Source organism: Thamnophis elegans, chromosome 1, assembly GCF_009769535.1.
Source record: "Thamnophis elegans isolate rThaEle1 chromosome 1, rThaEle1.pri, whole genome shotgun sequence".
Lineage (NCBI taxonomy): Eukaryota > Metazoa > Chordata > Lepidosauria > Squamata > Colubridae > Thamnophis > Thamnophis elegans.
This window is the reverse complement of record NC_045541.1, coordinates 91,288,703-91,309,773: the sequence shown is the minus strand read 5'-3', so window position 1 is coordinate 91,309,773 and position 21,071 is coordinate 91,288,703. Positions and strand designations below refer to the sequence as shown.

General features: G+C 40.2%; 1 protein-coding gene across 5 annotated transcripts in view; it reads left to right on the top strand.

Annotated features, from left to right (window-relative positions):
* Positions 1-21,071, top strand: part of HIPK3 (homeodomain interacting protein kinase 3) — a 79,996-nt gene that overhangs the window by 11,893 nt on the left and 47,032 nt on the right. The window contains exons 1-2 of one of the 5 annotated variants that reach the window (XM_032224012.1): positions 817-1,684; positions 1,849-1,998. The exons of 1 other annotated variant lie outside the window; for it this stretch is intronic. Coding sequence is in view for 1 of the 4 variants with exons in the window: in XM_032223994.1 (XP_032079885.1) it covers positions 4,158-4,173 (16 nt within the window). In the remaining 3 variants the exon portion in view is untranslated. Of the gene's footprint in view, positions 1-816; positions 1,685-1,848; positions 1,999-2,039; positions 2,725-3,896; positions 4,174-21,071 lie in introns of those variants that run through there. 3 more of the 5 variants (XM_032224004.1, XM_032224022.1, XM_032223994.1) reach the window with 3 other exon arrangements.

The window sequence follows — 21,071 nt, the reverse complement described above, 5'->3', positions numbered from 1 at the left end:
GAGGTGTAAGGGAAATTTTATTTGTATCTATGATATGTAGCAACTATGACCCTCCTAGCTTTTATGACTTTGTGATGAGTTCAGGTACATAAAATTAAAAGGCTGCTTCTAGGGAGGTCTATAGTAAATTCTTAAGGCTCATGTTTAGATTAAATTGTCATGTCTCTGAGAACATTTTTTCATTATTTGGGATAAAGAAAAAAATATTAACAATCTGAGTTCTTAGTTGCTACCCTATCCTTGGGAAGAGGCCCTTAGAGCTGCATCTCATTGGCCATCTTTTGCATCTATATTTCATAAAGATAAATCTGCATGTAACATAGGCTTATGAGAAATTAACAAATAGGTCTCCAGTTCAAAACCAGGATCAAGTGATCATTATCTAGACAACTATTAATGGTGGCTTTCTGGAGAAATAAAAGTGGTAGCTATTAAATCATGCTTATTTTTTGTTCCTGCCCAATGCATGATTTTTCCAGGATAATGATTACTAATGGAAGCATTGAAGATGTAAACATCTAATTTAGCCATCATCTATGAGAGGCAAAGTCTAGAAAAAGTGAGTATTGTACATTAAAGTAACCTCCCTTTGGGGTTTCTTTTTTAATTTTTTAGTTTGACATATTGTGCACATACAACTTATGAAAAGAACAGAACAGAACACCATTGTACATGTTTTTGAACCATCTTTATCCAATACTTTTGGTCAGCTGGTCATCATGACTTGAAATAGACAAAGGGCTTATTTTCATGTGGGTACTCCAGTGGAAAGGAGAAGAAATTCTAGTTGTGAAACAAATTGTTTATTAAAGTTTAATTATTACAAATGTTTCTCAAGCAAATGAGAAGCCAGTTACTTATTAGAAGCAGATTGAAATGAAAACAGCTTTGGGCCCTTTCAGAAATCTACTTGCAAATCCACGTAGTGAACTTGGCTTTTGGCTGTCATCCCCTTTAAAGGCACTGGGGCTCTTCGGTCGTCCCGCCTGAAGGTCTGTCTCGACGCTCTGAAAGGAAGAGCGATTTCTTTCTTCTTCCTTGACTACCTGTTTATTGGGGTCTCCTACCAGAGTCGCATCGTACTAGCGAGGGCCAAAGATGCTCATCCCGAGAAGGAGGTGGGTTTCGGATGGCGAAATCCAGTTAGGAGGCGGCGGTCGGTAACCAGCCGGGGGCGCTACAGCTGCGAATAAGGGCGGGCCGCTTGCGCTCGCCAGGAGAACCCCGCAGGCTGGAAACGGAACAGAGACATGTCGGAGCGGCGTTGAGGAAGCTGCCTCGGCTTCGCAGCCCCGGGAGCGAAGTGGGCGGCTCAGGGCTACGACGGAGGAGCCAGCTGCGTTCGTTCCCGCAGGCCCCGTCGCCAAAGAAGCGGGAAGAGAACAGCCGCCGGAGTGGGCGGTGGCAGCAAAGGAAGTGGCGGCGGCAGGGGCAGGCTGAATCCCTCCCCGGGAAGATGAGGCAGAGGCCCGGGGAGCTTAGCGGGCTGAGGTGGGGCGCTTTCCTCACAGCCGCCAGGACAAGATGGCAGCGGCTGAGGAGGCGGCGGCAGCAGCAGAAGCAACAGCAGCAGCCCGGGGTTGAGTCGGGCCTGGGAGGCGCCTCCTTATAGTAGCTCTCCGGTCATGCCGAGGGCTGAGGCGGCGGCGGCTGCGGGGAGTCCAGCGCTGCCCGATCTGTGAAGGTAAGAGCCGGGGGAAAAGGAGCCAGACTGCTTTTTCTTCTCCAGGGGGGCGGGAAGGGCGAAGCCTCTGGGCTTACCCTTACCCACCGCTGATCTTTGGGGTGGAAAGTGTGGGGTTGCGCAGGGGTGCTGAGGCCATTCGGTCCCCTGCCTTCAACTTCTAGCTCTTCCCGGGATTTGGGTTTTGCCTCGTTTTCGCGGCCCAGAACGCTCCAAATGAAGCTGTCCCGAAGAGGCGAGTCGGTTTGAGAAAAGTCGGGGGAATCTGGCTTTTGCCGTTTGCCAGAAGAAGAGCAAAATCTGCCCTTAAGCAGGTGGGTATGGAAGGGGAAAAAAGCCCTTCAGGAGCCAGGAGGATTTTAGCCCCCGGAGGGAGACTTGATTGCTCGGATCTTAATCGCCGCTGGGGTTTAGTTTAGGAGAGAGAGATTAGAGCACGGACCGGGGTCCCAACTAAGATCCGTGCCTCGATCCCGGGAAGAGGGCTGGCTTGCAACGGTGCTTTTAAAAACTTTGCCTTGGCAGAGTTTGGTTGCAAAATTTCCATTCTTTCTGGTACAATCGATGCCTTTCTTTTTTTTGCCACGATTGGGCAAATCCCCCTCTTTTTTGTTAGTATTATTTACATTATTTATACAGTATTATTATTTATTGGCATATAAAGTAGCTTTCTTGCCGCCAGCGTATGTGAGAGCTCCCTTAGTGTAGTTATATAAATAGTTCGGCTCGTTTCTCGCTTTGCTTCCGTTCGCGCTTTCTGTACGGGCTCCCCCCCCCCGCCTTTTAATTTGGGAACTAGAAATTTCCCTTTCGCGCTGTGCGCCTGTCTCTGCCCCCGCCCTCACCCTTTAGTGTCGTTTTGCTAGCTTAGTTTTTTTTACGCTGGCCGAGCGGGCTAATCTTTAGGATCGCTGGTGTGTATGAAAGAAGAAGAAATGTGACACGACTGCTCCTCTTGCAACTTGTTAGAGCAGCGAGAAGGCGTGGTCGCCCGTCTACTCTGGTTACCAGGAATTATTTCCTCGCTTCGGGACTCGGAGGTAACTAGCAACAATGGTTTGGGGGAAAGTAATGACTATTTTCATGCCGGGGGAACAGTCAGACTCAGAATGGTATGTGGAGTACTTGTAATCACGTCATACTGGCAATCGTTCAAAGCTAGTTGGGCTTTAGAATCGATGTTACCTTTGATTAATACCTTTTACACCTTAACATAGGAATCTTTTTTAAATGTTGAATTTTAGAGATTGCATTTTGCTTTATAAATCTTTTTTCACTCTAACTAAACTACTACAACAAAATCCCCTGTGAGAATTGTTTAAATGTTTAGAGTGGTAGGCTTTTAATTGTAATAAAGTTTGGTGTAATAATAGCTGGCTGCAAACAACAAGTCTTATTTGTGTTGTAGTTTTGTTTTTCTGTCATTTTGATGAAGCAGGGATTTTATTTTACGATTTTCTGGGTCAGAAAGTGCTTGCAATACAGCAACTTTATTTTAAAATAGTTACCATCCTAACTGATGACTTGTAACTTTTTTTAGGAAAAGTATTACACTGAGGTAATTAAACTTATTTTTCATCTAAAGATATAGCGTACTTATCTGAATTTAATATAGATAGGTTTTTCTCTCTTTGTCATATATGCTAAACATTGAATTCTCTTGGCCAGCAGTATTGGTGTCTTATTCGCATGTGCCTTGTGAAACCAGATACTTGGATATGCACGTAGCTAATTTTGTAAATGCACTTATATATTAAGCCATGACTACGCACTAAGTGCTATATAAAGGGTACTTGAAATCATTGACTCTGTGCAGTGGCATTAACATCATATTTATTTTTAAAAAACAACAAAGGATAATAATTTTAGCTTTCTTATTTGGATTTTTTCCTTTATTAGTTTTTTTATGTGACTTAGGTAATCTGTTGGAACACTGTATTTGAAAGATAAATTAAAACTTACTCTTTTTATATTCTCATACCTTAGAAGGCAATTTTGAAAACACTGTTGCTCAGCTTCCTCCATTGTATAGCAAGTAGAAAACTGAATAAACTATAGTTTGCTACAATTCACTAGCTCTAAAGGTTGCTATGGTGGTTTTGTTACCATGTTAAAGCTAAATTTAAAAACTTGGAGACATTTTACAATTAAATAGTATTTAAAAAGAATTAAGTTGTGATATCACTATAGAATTGTTAAGAGGCTAATTTTAATAAATGTGTCATCAAGCACATAGATTAAGTAGCATGTAATCAGGTCATGGCTTTGTTTATTTATTCATTCACGCACTCATTTTGCTTTCCATTCCTGAAGGCTCTGAGTGGCTAATAAAGTCAATTTACAGGAAAAAATGAAAATAATGATTCAGCCTTTCCAAATGCATATAAAAATAAAAAGGGCAGAAAATAAAACAAAAAGCACAAACACCATGTGACTGTGAACCCCACCTTCAATTACAACACCAAATCCTCTTATGCAAGACAGAACAGGTAGGCCTTCACAATTTTCCTAAAGCCCAAGAAGAGTGCTATAAAGAATTCATTTGTGAATTATTTTGATTCTTTAATAATTCTATGGGAGAAAATATTTCATTTATTAAACTTTTATCTTATATAATAAGGTTTTGTAATATAAGTATATATGCATTTGTACATAATCTATATTATAGATAAGACATATAGAATTTGTGTTAAATCATCTGTCACTTTAATTATGCTTTGTTTAAGCCAAACAAATGGTCTACATGTTGCATTAAACTATATTGTACAAACTAAATGACTAGATGCACAGAAAATGTCAAAGCAGACAATCTACATTATGGCTGTTGGAAACCAGTTATAATCTGGCAAGTTTTGTCTTAGCCAGATGGCATGAATAGATGTTTTAGGATAATTGCTAATGTAATCTTATCAGAAGTCTCTTGAGTTTAATGGAGCTTATTTACAAGTAATGGATAATTAATTAATTGCAGCTAGTTTTTATTTTTAAAGCTTATTAAGGATAAGGAATTATTTCTAGAGAAAAACACATATACTTTTAGTATTTTATAGACTTTATGTCATGAAATATATCCTCCAACACATTGATAGCAATTGATATGAAACAACAATGCCCATGTAATCAAGGAAAATCTGAAACATTCATGTACATCAATATTTTTCAAAGGCTGCTAATATACATAAAAGTAGAGATTACAAAATGCTTTATTTGGTAAGCATTTTGGCACAAAATATATAGATAGTAGCATGAGTTTTAGAATAACTAAGCTAAATAGTATTTTACTTTACATTATTACTTGCATTTTAAAAGAAGGCATAAGCAGAGCAAAACCATGCAATCATTCACTTTCAATTTTTGACATTATTCCAACTGTCTAGTGATGAAAATCACATGTTTTTGTGGAAAATCTTGTATCTATATATAGCAATACCAAGAGAAAAGTTTGTGTCTAGTAGTTTCTTTTCATCAGAACAAGATTATATATCCGATGAAAAGATCAACATGTTAAAGAAGTAAGAACTGACACATAGAGGGGTAAAATAAAATTACAGCATATATCTTTCCTTTCTGATTTCTTAAAAACTAAGTAGTCTGAAGAAAAAGAAAGGACGGGAAAGGTTGTGTAGTGCATTACTTATATTTAAAATTCTCTTTTCTTAGTGGTTCTTTCATGAGTTAGGTTCAGGTTTGTAATTTAGGAACCTCTCAACCCTGTGCTTTCTCAAAAAAATTCCTTTCTCAAAACTGTAGTTGTTGTCCAAATACTCTAAATTATCTATATTATCTAATAATTTTGTCCTGGAAAATGTAAGGGGCCAGCCTGTGTTGCCTCAGCCTGGTCTACCTGTGTTGCTTCGGCCCAGTCTACCCAATGCAAAGAGGAAACATCGGGCCAGCGTGGCCTTGGCTTGGTTTACCCAATGTGAACAGGAAATATTGGGCCAGCTTGGCTTCGGCCCGGTCTACCCAGTGCAAAGAGGAAACATGCCAGCAGTTTGGGGAGTGATATCAAGCTGGCCATGCCCACCCAGTCAGCCATGCCCCGTGAGTGGCATCAAGCTGGCCATGCCCACTTAGTCACCCCCCCCCCACACACACACCTGACCGAAGTCAACCAAAGACCTCAATGAAATTGAGTTTAATACCCCGGTATAGTGTTTCCTGCTTAAGCAGAGGGTTGGACTAGAAGATTTCCAAGATCCTTTCCAACTCTGTTATTCTGCTAAATCAACATTGTAAACAAGACAGCCAAATGTATTAGCCTGCTGGCCAGCCCATATAGGTATAGTAGAATTCCTTATTTATGCCTTTTTAAAGACATATGAAAATGTATTATATTCTCATAAGCATTGGGTTTATCTGTCAAGATGGCCAAAACAGTTATTTGCCAGAAATTAGTTTATTATCATTTTTATCCTACTTTTATTATTTTTATAAGGCAGCAAACAAATGCAATACTTTCCGCTGCTATTTTTCCCTCAACAACCCTCTGAGGTGGTTGGATGGAGAGAGATTGACTGGCCCAAAGTTACCCAGCTGCCTTTCATGCTTTACTTAGAAAAGTATTGACTTTGGCTTAGTATACTCTATGGTTTCAACTTATTATGATTTATATTACAAAGAAACAATACAGAGTATATATTCATGCTTTAGTCACTGCTTGTTCTGTGTTGCTTTAAAAAAAACATAAATGTGCATTTTCTTTTCTTCTGCAAGGTGGATATCTACCTCCTAAAGTAAGGATGATTCCTGGTATTAGGAGACAATCCAGGCAGTTCAATCTTACGCCTTTGTATCTTAATTTATGGATATTGCTGCTTTTACTGGCTGAATTTATTAATTTTATTATTCTAGTGTAATAGTTTTATTTCTTTTAATTACTGCAACTACCTCAGTAGTATGATTGGATCAGTTTAGAAATCATGTAAAATTTTCAAAAAATTGTTTCCCCAAATGTTGTTCTTCAAGTAATAGTTTGACATTGTGATTCTGGTTGATGTAAGCATCACATCTTTAGCTTTGTTTTGTAAATAATTGGTTTTGTAAATAATTGGTTTTTAGAACTTGTGGACAATTAATAGATTTGAGTTTTAGAATTAGAATTATTATTTTTTATTGTAAGTATACTTACATTCTATGACAATTATACAATCTGTTTTTGATTTTATAGATTCTATATTTAGATAATATTGTTAAAAACATAAATTTATATTTTTGGGATGAAATAAAATATTTTTGTTGGCAGTAGTTTGCATAATTGCTATTGTATATTTTTTTCACAATCATCAAAATAGATTATAAAATCAACTGCATTAAAGGAGTCTGACCTTGAATTGAACTCAAAATATTTCTTAACTTTGTATTAGAATTGATATAGTAGAGTATCACAGGCAATGTACAGCCTTTTTACTTTAGTTATTGAGCTTCCTGAAAATTGCAGTGATCTGTAGCCCTTTACTGTCATGTCTGCCAAACTGTCTTCATCATAATGAAAATTACCAAATCAATTTTCAGTACAAACCTGTCAAAAGGCTGAAGATTGAGTTGTTTGTGGAAGAGAAAATATATCTTTGAGATCCTGTCACATCAGCATTGAGTCAGTAAGTAGTTAATGGAAGAGACCTCTATATTTTGGCTTGAAAGCATTGTATCAGTGTGTTGCAGTGAAAGTAGGCCTTTTGACAAAGGATCACATGTTCTGCTCTAAATATCACATGTGTTTCAGTGCTTTTATATCATGTTGCAGTTAATGTGGTATTATAGCTTGGCTGTGTTGTGCTGTTTTACCTGATCATCTTGAATTGTTTCTCCCATCTTCAGAAGCACTGTAAAATGGTATCCTACCAGTACCTGTTTGTTTGATTATTCAACCTATATAATAAATGCCTTTGGGCAAGATAAAGTGGGGAAAAATAGGCAGATATGTTTTGAACTGCTAGAAGTGTAGGTTCTGTGCCAAAAATGCAAATACGAAAGTTGAAATATATTTCAAAGAAATCAAATATCTGATAGAAGAATGGTTAAACTTTTAAAAAAGTAATTTTAAAAATTGAGTAGTCCCAGGGGAAAGATTAGTATCTGATCCAATTTGATGTGATCCTGAGTATATGCCTTATACAATTGTATTATTAGTAGAATGTTGTGCATATGGCAGAGTACTTTAGACATGCCTATTCTAGTTTGTTTATTTTCATGAATCTACAAACGACATTTATGTGAATACCTTCCTTCTGATTGTTGGCTTGTCCAACGTAGTAGACATTTTTGTGTATTGGTATATGAGTTGGTGGCGTGTTCTTCTGCATGAATTGGTTGGAATTTATGTGCTTTAGCATGCCTTAAACTACTTTCCCTAAAGCAAAAGTGGAGGCATGAATAGCACGCCTAGACTGGAGTTGTTTCTGAAAAATCTTGTTTGTCTTACTCATCTGTAGGGAAAATTTATTAATAAGCTTCATCTTTTGCTTTGTTCCAAATATGTCTTTTAATGGATTAAGAGAGAATAGACAACTGTTAAGGAGTTGGGAGCATCAACTCTAACATTCTTGTGGGGGAGAGAATAAGAATGGCTGGGATCATAGGGATGATGTCATAAAGTGGAAGTAAAACAGCCTGATTTTAAGAGATGTTTGAATGTTGTTTTAAGTTTTCTTTTACTTTGGGTAATATGCATATTTTTAAAAATGAAGGCTTGCATGCAGTTTTTCAATGATTTTAAAATGAAAACCAGTAAGAAATTACACCATCACTATTTTGTAATTTCAATGACACAGTAATGAAATTTTCTGGATATTGCAACGGAAAACAGTGAGGTGAGACCATGTCTGAATCATCCTTGGATTAGGTTTATTTAAGAAAGCTTGGTTCTGAATATATATTAAAAGCCTGATTGTAGCTCTTATATACGTATAAACTGTTAAAAAGTTTCTCCCTAAATCTGCTGAGGATGCATGCAATAGGCTAGTGCTGGTTTGGTTGTTTTGTAGACAAGCCTTTGCTGTGTTTAAGCACAGGCATACATATACCAGAACATGGATCCCTGTTTTGCCTTATTTCTCAAAATCCTTCTCTGGGTTGGAGAATTCTATAAAAGCCAAACTAAGGATTATACCAGAGGCATATCTAACAGTTATCCAAACAATACATAGACAACATATGACATGTTGGCATTGGTAAAAAAAAATGCAGGACTATTTAACCCTTTTTTACTCAGTTTTTCCATTTAGAATTGTTCCTCCAAGTTCTCTTTATTGTGTAAACAGTAGGAAAATATCAAACAGAAGAAACAGAGGGACAAGAGTTAAGCAACTTCTCAACTTGTACTACTTTCCTGCTTCAACTGCTGGTCTTTTGTGGCTGCTTTTCTTTTAATTCCATCTGGGCACACACGTAGCCTCAGCTCCCATGTAATATCTACTTAGGCCTTGGGAAGGGAGGGGGGGGAAGGTGCCTGGAAACAAAAACATAGCAACCTACTTGTAGTACAGCCAATGTAGGTGGGATTTTTTATTGAAAGTTGCCATGGCTACACTTACATCAACATGGATGGATCTATAGCCATGATGTTATGGCCTTGTCCTTTGCTGTCTAGGAACACTGCTGTTCCTGTTCTCTAGATTGCTGCACTTTCCCCTCCCATTTGAGACGGTGGGTGGGCACAGGATTGGTTGACTTTCCCAGTGGGTAAGATTTGATCTTAAGGGGGTGGGGGGGAATCTAACATTGGCTCATCCTGATAGCTTTTTGAGGGTGGCTCTTCAAAAGGAGACAAACTAAAATGAGTATTGATGAAGATTAGATAATATTGAACAGTTCCACACATCTAGGTATTCTTCCCAGATTAGGACTGTTCTCCTTTTAGTCCCTTCCATTACTTCTACAGTATATATTTCCTCTCATTGCTCATAATTAAGTGGAAGTGATTAAAGGAAAATAAAATTCTCTCTTAGGAAACAGGCAGAAAGAAGCAAACATCTCTCTGCCAGTGGTTACACCTCTTGCCAACAGTTTTTAAGCCACCAGGCATTTGAAATACTCTGAATGAAAATGCATCTATTGAAATGTTTTACAATATACAGCTTCACTAGATCCCTATATGTACTGAAATCACATGTTAAACTATGTGGCTGTGGGGATCTGTGTATAAGAGTACAAAGATTTCCTGTGTGGTGACAAGTCCCGGTTATTCTCCTTCTTGCAACTTCTTGTAAACCACATGGATTTCTCCCAATTTAAGTTTATCTGTATCTGAATTTGACTGTGGAGAATTCTTCAGCTGTTGGTAGGGAGAAGCTCTAGTACCATGATGGCAAACCTATGGCACAGATGCCACAGGTGGGCACATGCGCAGTCACCAGCTGGTCTTTGCGGGTGCCGGAGTGCCAGAAAACAGCCTAAAAATAGTCTGAAAAACAGCCAAAAAGGGCCCAAAACAGGCCATTTTCAGGCTATTTTTTGGTTGTTTTGGGGCAGGAAAAGGCCCAAAACTGGCCTGAAAACAGCCAAAAACAGCCTGAAAACAGCCAAAAACAGCCTGGAAGCAGCCAAAAACTGCCTGAAAACAAGCCAAAAAGGACGTTGGTACTTACCTGATACGCCTATTTTCATAGTGGGGGGAGGAGTATCCAGAGTGGGTTGATCTTGTCCTCTCATGATTGGATGAGTCAGATAAGCTCTTTGGGCAACGCCCCCTGGCCAGCAGGACTTCCCATATTTGACGAAGAGCTCCATCCGACTCATTGCACCATTCACTCCAGACTCTTAATTCAGTTCTTAGTTTTATCGTCTTCGACCTCAATATTTATATAACTTCATAAAACGATGAACATAACACTTAGTCGTACAAACATAGTCAAGGAGGGACTGGATACTCCTCCCCCCACTATGAGAATAGGCGTATCAGGTAAGTACCAACGCTCTTTCTCCATAGTGAGGGGGGAGGAGTATCCAGAGTGGGACGTACCAAAGCCTGCACGTCCCTCGGGAGGGAGACCCTTGAGGCCCCATGTCCCCCACTCATGCCAGTTGAGGCGTGGGCCCCGCCCTGTGAACTGCCTGCAATGCCCTGCGGCCAAAGAGGCTTCTGCCAAGGCAAAAGAGTCCAGTTTATAGTTCCTAGCAAAGGGAGAGGGGAAAGCCTGTGTGGCTGCCCTGCAGATTTCGTCCAGGGATGTCTGCGTGGCCCAGGCCATGCGTGGAGTGGGCTGTGATATGATTGGTGTCTGTAAGCCCTGCGATTGGTATGCAGTGGCAATGCAGGTTCGCAACCACCTGCCTATTGTGGTGGAAGTCACCTCGTTACCCAGGACCTGGTTGGAAGGAGACAAACAAAGCTTTGGATTTCCTGTTTGGCCTGGTTCTCCTGCGGTGAATCCACAGAGCCCCCCTTACGCCCAGAGTGTGCCACTTCTCCAACGGGTTGAAAGCCCCCTTGAGGAATTGCCTGACCATAGGATGGTGAGTCAAGCTCTGTCTCCTGCCATGCAGGAGAACTTATGAGATGGCTGAAACCTGTCTCCTAATCATGTTAGAAGCTAACCCTCTGTACCGGCCTGCCTGAGGGAAGTCCAGGATCTGAGGCACTGAGGCCTGGGTAGGATTGTACCTCAGGGAGTTACACCATGAGGCAAAGGCTCGCCACATGGAGCCATAGATACGCTCTGTGGAGGGTGTGCGGGCAGTCTGGATAGTCTGCATCACCCTGTGTGGGGGGGAAGAGGTCTTTCCCCAGGATGCTCCGCTCAAGAGCTAAGCAGTCAGCTGGAGCCATTGAGGGTCTGGGTGCTCCAGCGACCCCTGGTTGAGGGATATTCTCTCCTAGGGGGTTCCCCAGGGCCTCTCCACTGAAAGTGATTGGAGATCTGCAACCACGGCCACCAGGGCCAGTGAGGGGCCAACAGAACCCCTTCCGCCCCCTCCTGAAGGGTTTTCCATATGACCCTGGGGATCAGGGGTAAGGGCAGAAAGGCATACTGACGACCACTGGGCCAGGGGCTTCGCAGAGCGTCCACCCCTTCTGCCCCCGTGTCTGGTACCTGGAGAAGAACCTCGGGAGCTGAGCATTGAGGGGCGTGACGAATAAGTCGACGTCCGGGTCTCCGAAGCAGTCCGCCAGCTCCTCGAAGATTGCTGGCTGCAGCTTCCGCTCCAAATTGTCCACCTCGGTCCAGCTGAGCCAGACGGCTCTGATGTTCTCCACCCCTGCTATATGTTCTGCCCTCAGCGAATGCTGTCTAAGGTCATAGGCTATCTGAGGTGCTTCTGCGATTTCTCATAGTCGGACATCCCATTCTGAGTTTGTGGTGGGTTCTGGCATGGGGACTGGCCTGTCTGACCCTTTTCCCCCCCGGCCATAAGGGTGCTATGATTCTATGGCTAGGATTCGCGCAGAGATATTCTGAATGTAAACACAGATGGAGTTCAATGGTCAGCCACTAGAGTGCATGTAAGATGAAGTGAGGGAAGCTAAGGCTCACAATAAAGAAGGGCCTGCTGCAAAGGTAAAATAATAATAATGAGAATAACAACAACAACAATAATAATAAAATAAAATACAAAAGGGGGGGTCTTCCCACATGTTAAAAACAAGAATGAAGGAGGAGCGCTTCTGCTCCTGAGAAGCCTCTGCATCAAGGGCTGCCGCTAGGAAGCATATATGCCCTCTCCTCCTGCCTGCCTGGCAAGGGTCCTCCCTGAGTGACTCTGTCTCACTCAGTGGCCAGGGCAGCGTGCCGCCCCAGGGGGCTTGTGGCAGTCCAGTCCTTGCAGGAGGAGGCTGTGTGCGATGTAGGGAGGCAGGATTTGTTGGTCCAAGTTTATTTTCCTTAATCCTTTGTAAATACTGGAGGTCCAGACTGGTGCATCCTTTCCATTGAGTGGGATGAGTCAAATATGGGAAGTCCTGCTGGCCAGGGGGCGTTGCCCAAAGAGCTTATCTGACTCATCCAATCATGAGAGGACAAGGTCAACCCACTCTGGATACTCCTCCCCCCCTCACTATGGAGAAACAGGCATGCACACGTATTCCAGTTTGGGCACTCGGCACCAAAAAAGTTTGCCATCACTGCTCTAGTATATCCTACTGCCACTAGGCACTTTTCTTCTGACCTCCCATTGCCTTAATAAATGATTGAGGTAGTCTGGATTTAAACTTGGACATGCTGTCATCATGTAATAGTTTCAGTTTGTGTATCAGTTTTGCTTGGTTTCAATTGCAGCATGTCAAAAACTTGCAGATCAGAGAATATTTATTGGAATTTGACTGGAAGAAAGAAATGTAAAATAACAATTAGGCAAAAATATTTGAGTATAAAAATATGTGGTTTCTAAGGTTACCTTATACAAAGGCAGAGTTTTTATTTATATATCTCTTGTTGACTCAAATAGTAGTGGTCCTTCACTATTTGGAACAAAAGCTGTGTTCTCTTTTATTGGATATCTAAATATGCTCCCAGGAAACAATAGGCTTATTCCATTCCGAACACAAATTTGAATTGTCCTATGTAATATGAGGGGTCTTTATGTAAAAATGAAATGTGTGTTATGTGATGGTTTTTTTGTTACTTTTGAGAGTCATCTGCCTTATAAATTGAGATCTGCTAAACCAACTTGCTATCTAGGGCAGGAATCCTAATACCATTCCAGACCTACTTTTGCTTGAAAATTTTCAGAGATGGAAGCACCCACAATTACAAGAGATACAGCATTCTAATGTTTAAAACAATGGTGCAGAAATTAGTTAATAGCCTCAAGAGAATAATTTGGACTTATCCTGGGGTTAATGGAACAATTTGTTATTGTCAGTAAAGGATCCAGTTTGGGACTCATGCTGTCAAAACTTTTGTGTAAAACAACAGTGTTTTTATTTTAAATGGGAAAAAAGAAGGAATTGGGTGAAATAGCATAAGAACCATAGCTCTCATGATCAGGAAATTGTTCCTTATTTCATTTTGGGATTTCTCTCGGTAAAGTTTCTACTTGTTAGTACTTAACTGTGATAATATTTTATTTTTGACTTTTAAACAATAGCTGAGAAAGTATTACTGTCCACAATTCACTGCTCATAACCAGGAAATGTGTCCTATCGCACACTGTGAGCCCCAAACCTAGGCATGGAATTAGATCTTTAGAAATTTGTGAAAGGCCAGCAGGGCCAGGGCCATCCTCCAGAGGGGAAATGTTCTATAGCAGTGATGGCTAACCTTTTTGTCGAGGCATGCCAAAAGCCGGTTGAGCGGGGGAAGGGAGTAGCGCATGCACGTGCCCACACCCATAATGCAATGCCCTCCCCCTAGTGCATGCGTGCACAACCCCCCGTACATGTGCGCAGGCCTCATTGAAGCCTCCGGACTTCTGGGAGGCTAGTTGGGCCATGTTTTGCCCTCTGCAGGCTTCAGGAAAGCCTCCGAAAAACTGCGTAACGCCCAAACCGGAACTTCAGGAATGGATTTCGTTCCTGAAGTTCCAGTTTGCACGTTGGACGGTTTTTCTCCCTCCGGAGGCTTTAGGAGGCTTTCCTAAAGCCTCTGGAGGGCGAAAAATGGCCGAAAATCAGCTGGCCAGCAGAGCTGACAGGGCAACACTTCACGTGCCCTGAGAAATGGCTTCGTGTGCCACCTATGGCACGCGTGCCATAGGTTCGCCATCACAGTTCTATAGGATGGCCACTATGACCGAAAAGACACACCTTTGGGGTCCTGTCAGTTGGCATTCCTCAACTAATAGGACTTGAAGCATGCCCATCCTGCCTGACCACTATTGATTGATTCTTAATCTGAAGTCTACCACCTGTCTTGTACCTACACATCTGATTTTCCTCCCTAAACAAAGAATCCTATATTGCTTGTCACTTAATTGCATTTTGTTGGATAAGGCACAATGTTCAAGTCTGCCTATTGTTTTGAATTTTGAACATGAGTTGTTACAATTCCTATCTTCCCCAGCATTTGGTTGTCTGCAAATTTGATGAACCTTCTATCCCCTCTAAGTCACTATGAAAGTGAGAAAGAGCACTGGACAGACCCTGAAGTAACCCAGCTCATAGCTTCCTCCATGTTGACATAGATGCATTAAGGACCGAATACTAGCTAAACTTGCGCAACCATCTACAAATCCATCTGAAGTGGGACCATATTATTTTGTTCCATATTATCAAGAAGATTACGATCAACCTTGTTAAACAATTTACTGGGGTCTGACCATATTCCACCGTTTTGTAAGTTGCTTTGTAAAAAAAAAGATTTGTCTGGCACAACTGTTTCTTTCAAATTCATCCTGGCTTCTAGTAATATGTTTTTCCTTACTGAGTCTTTCCATCTAACTGCATGTTGATCTTTTCTAGAATTCCCCTACGTACTGATGTCTGGATGACTGGTCTGGCTTTCCGTTTCTGTTTTTTTATCCTGTTTTTAAAGATTGAAGAACAATGTTAGCTCTTCGTCAGTCTTCTGGCATTTCTCTGTACTTCAGGTGTTCTCAAAAATTTTGGACAACATTTCTGAAATCACATCTGCCAGTTCCTTTAGCACTCTGGATATCATCCATCAGGGCCCACTTCAGCAAATCTATTCAAGACAGTTAGGAGATCTTATATCAGTTCCTTACCTCTTTTAATCTGTATTCCTCTTATACACCTTCCCTCTACCCGTAGTAATACTTCAACAGATTAGATTATTCCCCCCCCCCCAGATTTTGGCTTTATTTAATTTATATGGCTATTTTTTCTTTTGTGAAAAGACATGCAAAATAGAAATTAAGCAACTTAGCCTCTTTCTTGTTGCCTGACAGCAAACGATCACCTTCTCCCTCCAGAGGCTTCCCTGAAGCCGCAATCCGGAAGTGTTCTGACTGCTTCCTTTTTCTCTCCTTCTGCATATTCTCAAAGGACTTTCATTCGTTACATCTAGAATTCATTTCTAGCCTCTGATGATTTTGATTTTTAGTTTTTCTGGTGCCATCCTTAGACATTCAGATTATTCTCTGATGCTCATATTTTTTTCTGTAGTCATGTCTTAAGCTTGTTCTTTTTCTTTCCCAGCTTATCCGCTTATCTTCTACAGTTTATCGTTAATATTTTTGTTGGATGCCTCCCATTTTATTTTCTGTTTTTTTGTGTGTTCAACTTGTGTTCAAGTATCTCAGTTTTCAGAATTTTTGATTTTTCCTAAACATTTTCCCCTCTTCAGGAATCTATACTTTTCAGATGCTTTCTGCAAGGTACTAGGTTATAATATTGGCTGATATAATTGAAAGAATTGGAAATGCCAGGGTTGATTTAAAAAGACCTAGGTCAAGTGGCTGGTATTGTAATTGCCTTCTGTGTCTTTATCATGTCTGAATTTAAAATACTTAATAGAGTTTTTCAAAACACTCCACAGCATTTTATAAAGTTAAAAAGACTAGAACATTCCACTTTGCAAAAAAATAGAGAGGGGAAATGGCAGATGTAGAAAATGAATTATAGTGTGGGGATATGGAAGATTTTTGCAGGGTTATGCAATGAAGTTAATTACAAAAGGAAGTATTTCTTCCCACATCACATAATTAGCTTATGTAATTTGTTATGCTAGCCTTTGCTTTAGGAATTCAACAGAGAATAAGTCTCAAAACTTCATGGAAGATGTGATTTAGAAAAGCGATGAACTAGGAAATGCTTTTAAAAGCATTTTTGAGTTCCCTCCATTTCTTTTTCTCTCCAAGGTATTTTTATCTGTAGCTAGATTTATTGTCTGTAATATCTTTATCCAATAGCTGATATATTTAATATATTTTCAACTATTAATTTCTCTAGGTGTTATACCCATGATGGCTAACCTATGGCATACATGCTACAGGTGTCACACAGAGCCATTTTTTAGGGCACAAAGGTTTTGCCTTGTCAGCTCCAGCCTGCATGCGCACGCTGGCCAGCTGATTTCTGGCTTCATTTTTGGCCGTTTTTCTCCCTCCAGAGGCTTCCCTGAAGCCGCAATCCGGAAGTTCGGGAACAGACTTCCGGGTTGCCCGTTGGGCCGTTTTTCGCCCTCCAGAGGCTTCAGGAGGCTTCCCGAAGCACCAGAGGGTGAAAAATAGCCCAACATGCAAACAGGAAGTCAGGAAACAGGCAGTTTCCAGCCTCCGGGGGGGCGGGGGGAGAGGCTGTTTTTGCCCTTCCTAGGCTCCTTGAAAAGGTCTGGAGCCTGTGGAGAGCAAAAAATCGCCCTTCCGGTTTGACTGGAAGTCGGCCTCCGGAGTGACTCCAGGGGGTGGGGAAGGCTGTTTTCAGCCTTCCCAGGCTCCTAGAAAGGGTCTGGAATCTGGGGAGGGCGAAAAACAGGTTCACTGTTCCATCGCGTAGCAAAAGCGGGGGATGGGCGCAATGCATGGAGGGCAGTTGCATAGAATTATGGGTGTGGGCACGTGCGCACACGACTTTTGGCACTCGATGGCAAAAAGTTTAGCCATCACTGTGTTATACTATCTTTAGAAGTAAAAAAATTAGTTAACTAGAAAGAAGACTAGCGTATTAGGCAGCCCCTAAATCTTTTGTCATTACACTGTAGACACTCAAGATCATGTTGTAAAAATAAGTAGCAAACCACAATTTATCACTGTGATTTTTACTGTGCTTTAATGAAAGTAACAATGAAAATAAAATATGTTAGTCTTATCATTTATCTATTTTGTATTCCCAGAACTCCCAAAGACCCCTCTTTAATATGCATTTTAGTTCCTGCCAAACCAAGGATGTCCCTCAAAGGATGTCTCCCTACAATGTATGGCTCCTGGCTGCATAAAGTTGCTCACCTCTGATATATATCGCCTCTAGTTGCAAGAAAAAACTATGCTTCCTATATATCTAAAGCAGCAGCTTGTATCAGACTTTTAAACCTTGGCTTGAATATCTGTACTCTATTATGTCTATTATGTTACCTGTACTTTATTATGTTAAATATGGATGATGGATACAGGATACTTCATGTACTTGAAAAAATTGTTGCAGGCAATTCTGTTTTTGTGTAGTTCATATATGATTTATGTTCACTTTAAAAAACCTATATATTAAAGGTATCAAGATTGAAAAAATAATATTCTTGGGATATCCCCCCCCCCCAAAGTAATAATTTGAAGACTAAAAGAGGCAAATGTTATGATTTCCCCCCCCTAAAACATTTAAGCACATCCCTCCAATTTTTAATATTTAAATTCTTTGGTCCTTCACATTGCTAGTCAAGTTCATCTCTTTATTGTAAATTAATCATTATAAAAAGATACTAAGCATCAGTCAGCTTTTATACATCAGTAGTGAAGCAACACTACTTCAGTAATTTTACTTAAATTGCATTAATTCGGAACAGTTTTATGTTGTTATAAACAACTATTATTTTTGGAAGAAGAGAAAACTTATTAACCTTTAAGAAAAGTAATATATTATATTTATGAGTGGGAATTATCCGGTAGTTGGCAGCAGTCAAATTAATGTTCTTCTTAAAGGTAAAAAAACACTTGAGTAACTCTGGGTCATAAGTTTGGAGCTCATATCTCAGGTAAAGCAACTACAAAAAGGGTAAAACTCTTGTAAATTAGTGTATAATTGAATGAATTTGCTGTCACTATTTAACATGCAGATAAGTAATATTTAAACATTAGTGGGTTTTTTCCCTAGGAGTTAGCTTTTTAGAAGCTTTGGGAATTAAAAGAAAGCAAGTTTAATTCTTGCTTAATGGCCTAGTATTGTTTTGAGTAATTGATTTTACTCTGTTGTATAAATCTAGCCATTTTAATCTATTGAATAAACTCTAGTTTACAGTATTCTAGACCTAGTCAACAATATTATGGTTAATCTATTTATACAGATATTTTATATGTATCAACCACTAGATAGAAACCAGCAAAACACTTTCTTAGGTACAATCCATATGATAAGACAGTGTTTTTTAATTATAGTTTACTAATATGAAGTAGATGACTTCCACATTAGTCATGCAATCTTGGAAACAAACATGACTTCCTAAAGAGTTGCAATAGTATTGAGTTTACCATTCCATTTATTTTGAAGCACATCTTTCATATCACATTCAAAATATTTCACAGCCCTCAAAGCAGTGTTAAATCCAATTCAGATGTCATAATTTAGAAGGTTGAAGGTTCACATGGTAAACTATTGAACTAAAAATAATGATTCAAAGACCATAATTTTAATTTAAATTGGGATACTTTGGTGAATAAAACAAGAAAATAATCTTTGAAATGAACTCTTTTGTTACCTGTATTTATTTCTCCACATAATCATCACCATTCAATTTTTTTGCTAATGATGGACAAATTTATAAGTTGTCATGAAAGAGCTCCATTCTTTGTCTCTTCATTCAGGTCTTGACAGTCCTCTCCACCTCTTCCTTTGAGTCAGAAAGGAAGTATTTCTTCAGGTTGGGGAAAAAGTAAAAGTCACATGGCATCAAGTCTGCCTAGTGGATGAAATAAGATGGTGGGATCCACATCAGAGGTGGGTGGCTCCCAGTTCAGCCTGATTTGGCCGAACTGGTAGTGGTATTTTGGCCTGGGTCGCAGAACCAGCAACAACCCAGGCTGGCCACACCCCCAAACTGGTTCCCTGGTCGCCACTGCCATTGCCGATATGTTGTTTAGTAGTGTGCACACATGTGCAGTTCACTGTAAATTGTTTTGCAAAGGGCGCATGAAGTAAACCGGCAGCAAAACCAGGAGCAACCCACCTCTGATCCACATTCACAATTGCATCTTGGGTGGTTTATGAGGTGTGAATCTAGCATTCTCATGTTGCAGCAACAATTCATTCTTGTGCTTCTGAATTCTGCTTAATTGCTTCAAAGTGGCATAGATGGAAAACCTATCAGGACATGGTTGAACAAGTAAAGTGTAGAGTTTGTTTGTGATGACTTTAAGACACTTATTCATTTCTGATAGAATATGCATAGGTAGCAAATGGTGGTGATTATATAGAGGAGTACATATAGGTGTCAGTGTTCCGACTAATGCATCCAAAGAAACCAGAACTCCAAGGCTGGAACATTCCTCAGAAAATGTGTTTATTGGACACATCATATCAGCACAGCCAATGAAAACCATGTGGTTACCATGGTTACCATATCATTAAAAGAGCAAACATTTTCTTCCCCGTGTGTCACAGGTCACATTATCCAATCAAAGCAGTTGGCGGGCTCCCTCGACCATTCTGATCCTCCTATTGCCACCTTTTGGGATGACCTTGGTTCCATGGGAGAGCTCTTTATTTTGTCTACGAGATTGTCTAGCTCAGTAATGGCGAAACTTTTTCTTATGGCGTGCCAAAATTGAGTGCATGTGTGCTAGAAATTTGTTCCTGAACTTATGGTTGGCTTGTTGGGGTCGTTTTCCTGAAGCCTGGGGAGGGCAAAAATGGTCTAGCCAGCCATCCGGAAGGCCGCAAATCAGTTGGCCAGAGCTAACTGCTGGTGTGCCAGCAAATATGGCTCCGCGTGACAACTATGGCATGCGTGCAATAGGTTCACCATCACGGGTCTAGATATTCCCCCCTCATCCTCCCCCCCCCCCCATAGTGTGTGATAACTATGAAGCAGCACAAGATGGCTTCAGCCAGGCTCGATTCAGAGTTGACAATATGGAATGGGGGATGCTAATTTCAATGATTATTTTCCTGTTTCATTTATTAAACTATTCCTATTTAAAGTTATTGGGATAGATACTGTACATTATTTTTCATTTAACCCTCACACTTGTTCACTATAACATGTAGGAACTTCTGTCTTAATTTAAGAATTTAACTAAGGCTGATAAATTGACAGTCTAAAGTTAATAATGCAAAAGTTAAGGTGATTTTAGATTAGTATTTAGCAGCTAGAGAGTAAGCAACGAGAATTTCCAAGATATAGTATATAGGTTGAGGTTTGTAAAGATCACAACTATTTTTATATTCTATCTATAGCCAGTTTGGTATATTTATAGTTAAATTATGGGCTACATTTTCTAATTTTCTTCTAATAGTTCAGATTATCAGTTTTGGTTTATTTAAGCAGCAATAACCAGCTCCTTTTCTCTCTAGTTGTGCCAGGCCAGGAACCCCTGATTAATTGTTAATATGATTGCATCATTGCCCCTTCTAGCCTGAGAAGGGAAGCAGTGATCTTAAGGTGGTCATCAGTTCCATGTTTGATCCACATTTGGCTATTACTGCTTAGGAAAATAGCTTAATATGTTGAACAGGTATTTGGTGGAGGATATGGAATTATGAGTAAATATTTTATATGTCCATTTATAGCCATAGCAATAGCAAGATGATCACTACTTGGAACTATGTATGCTGCATGGGCTGTTCCACATCTCATAAGCTAATATTCTATTTTCAGCCATGGTGGTAAAAGCTTATGTGATG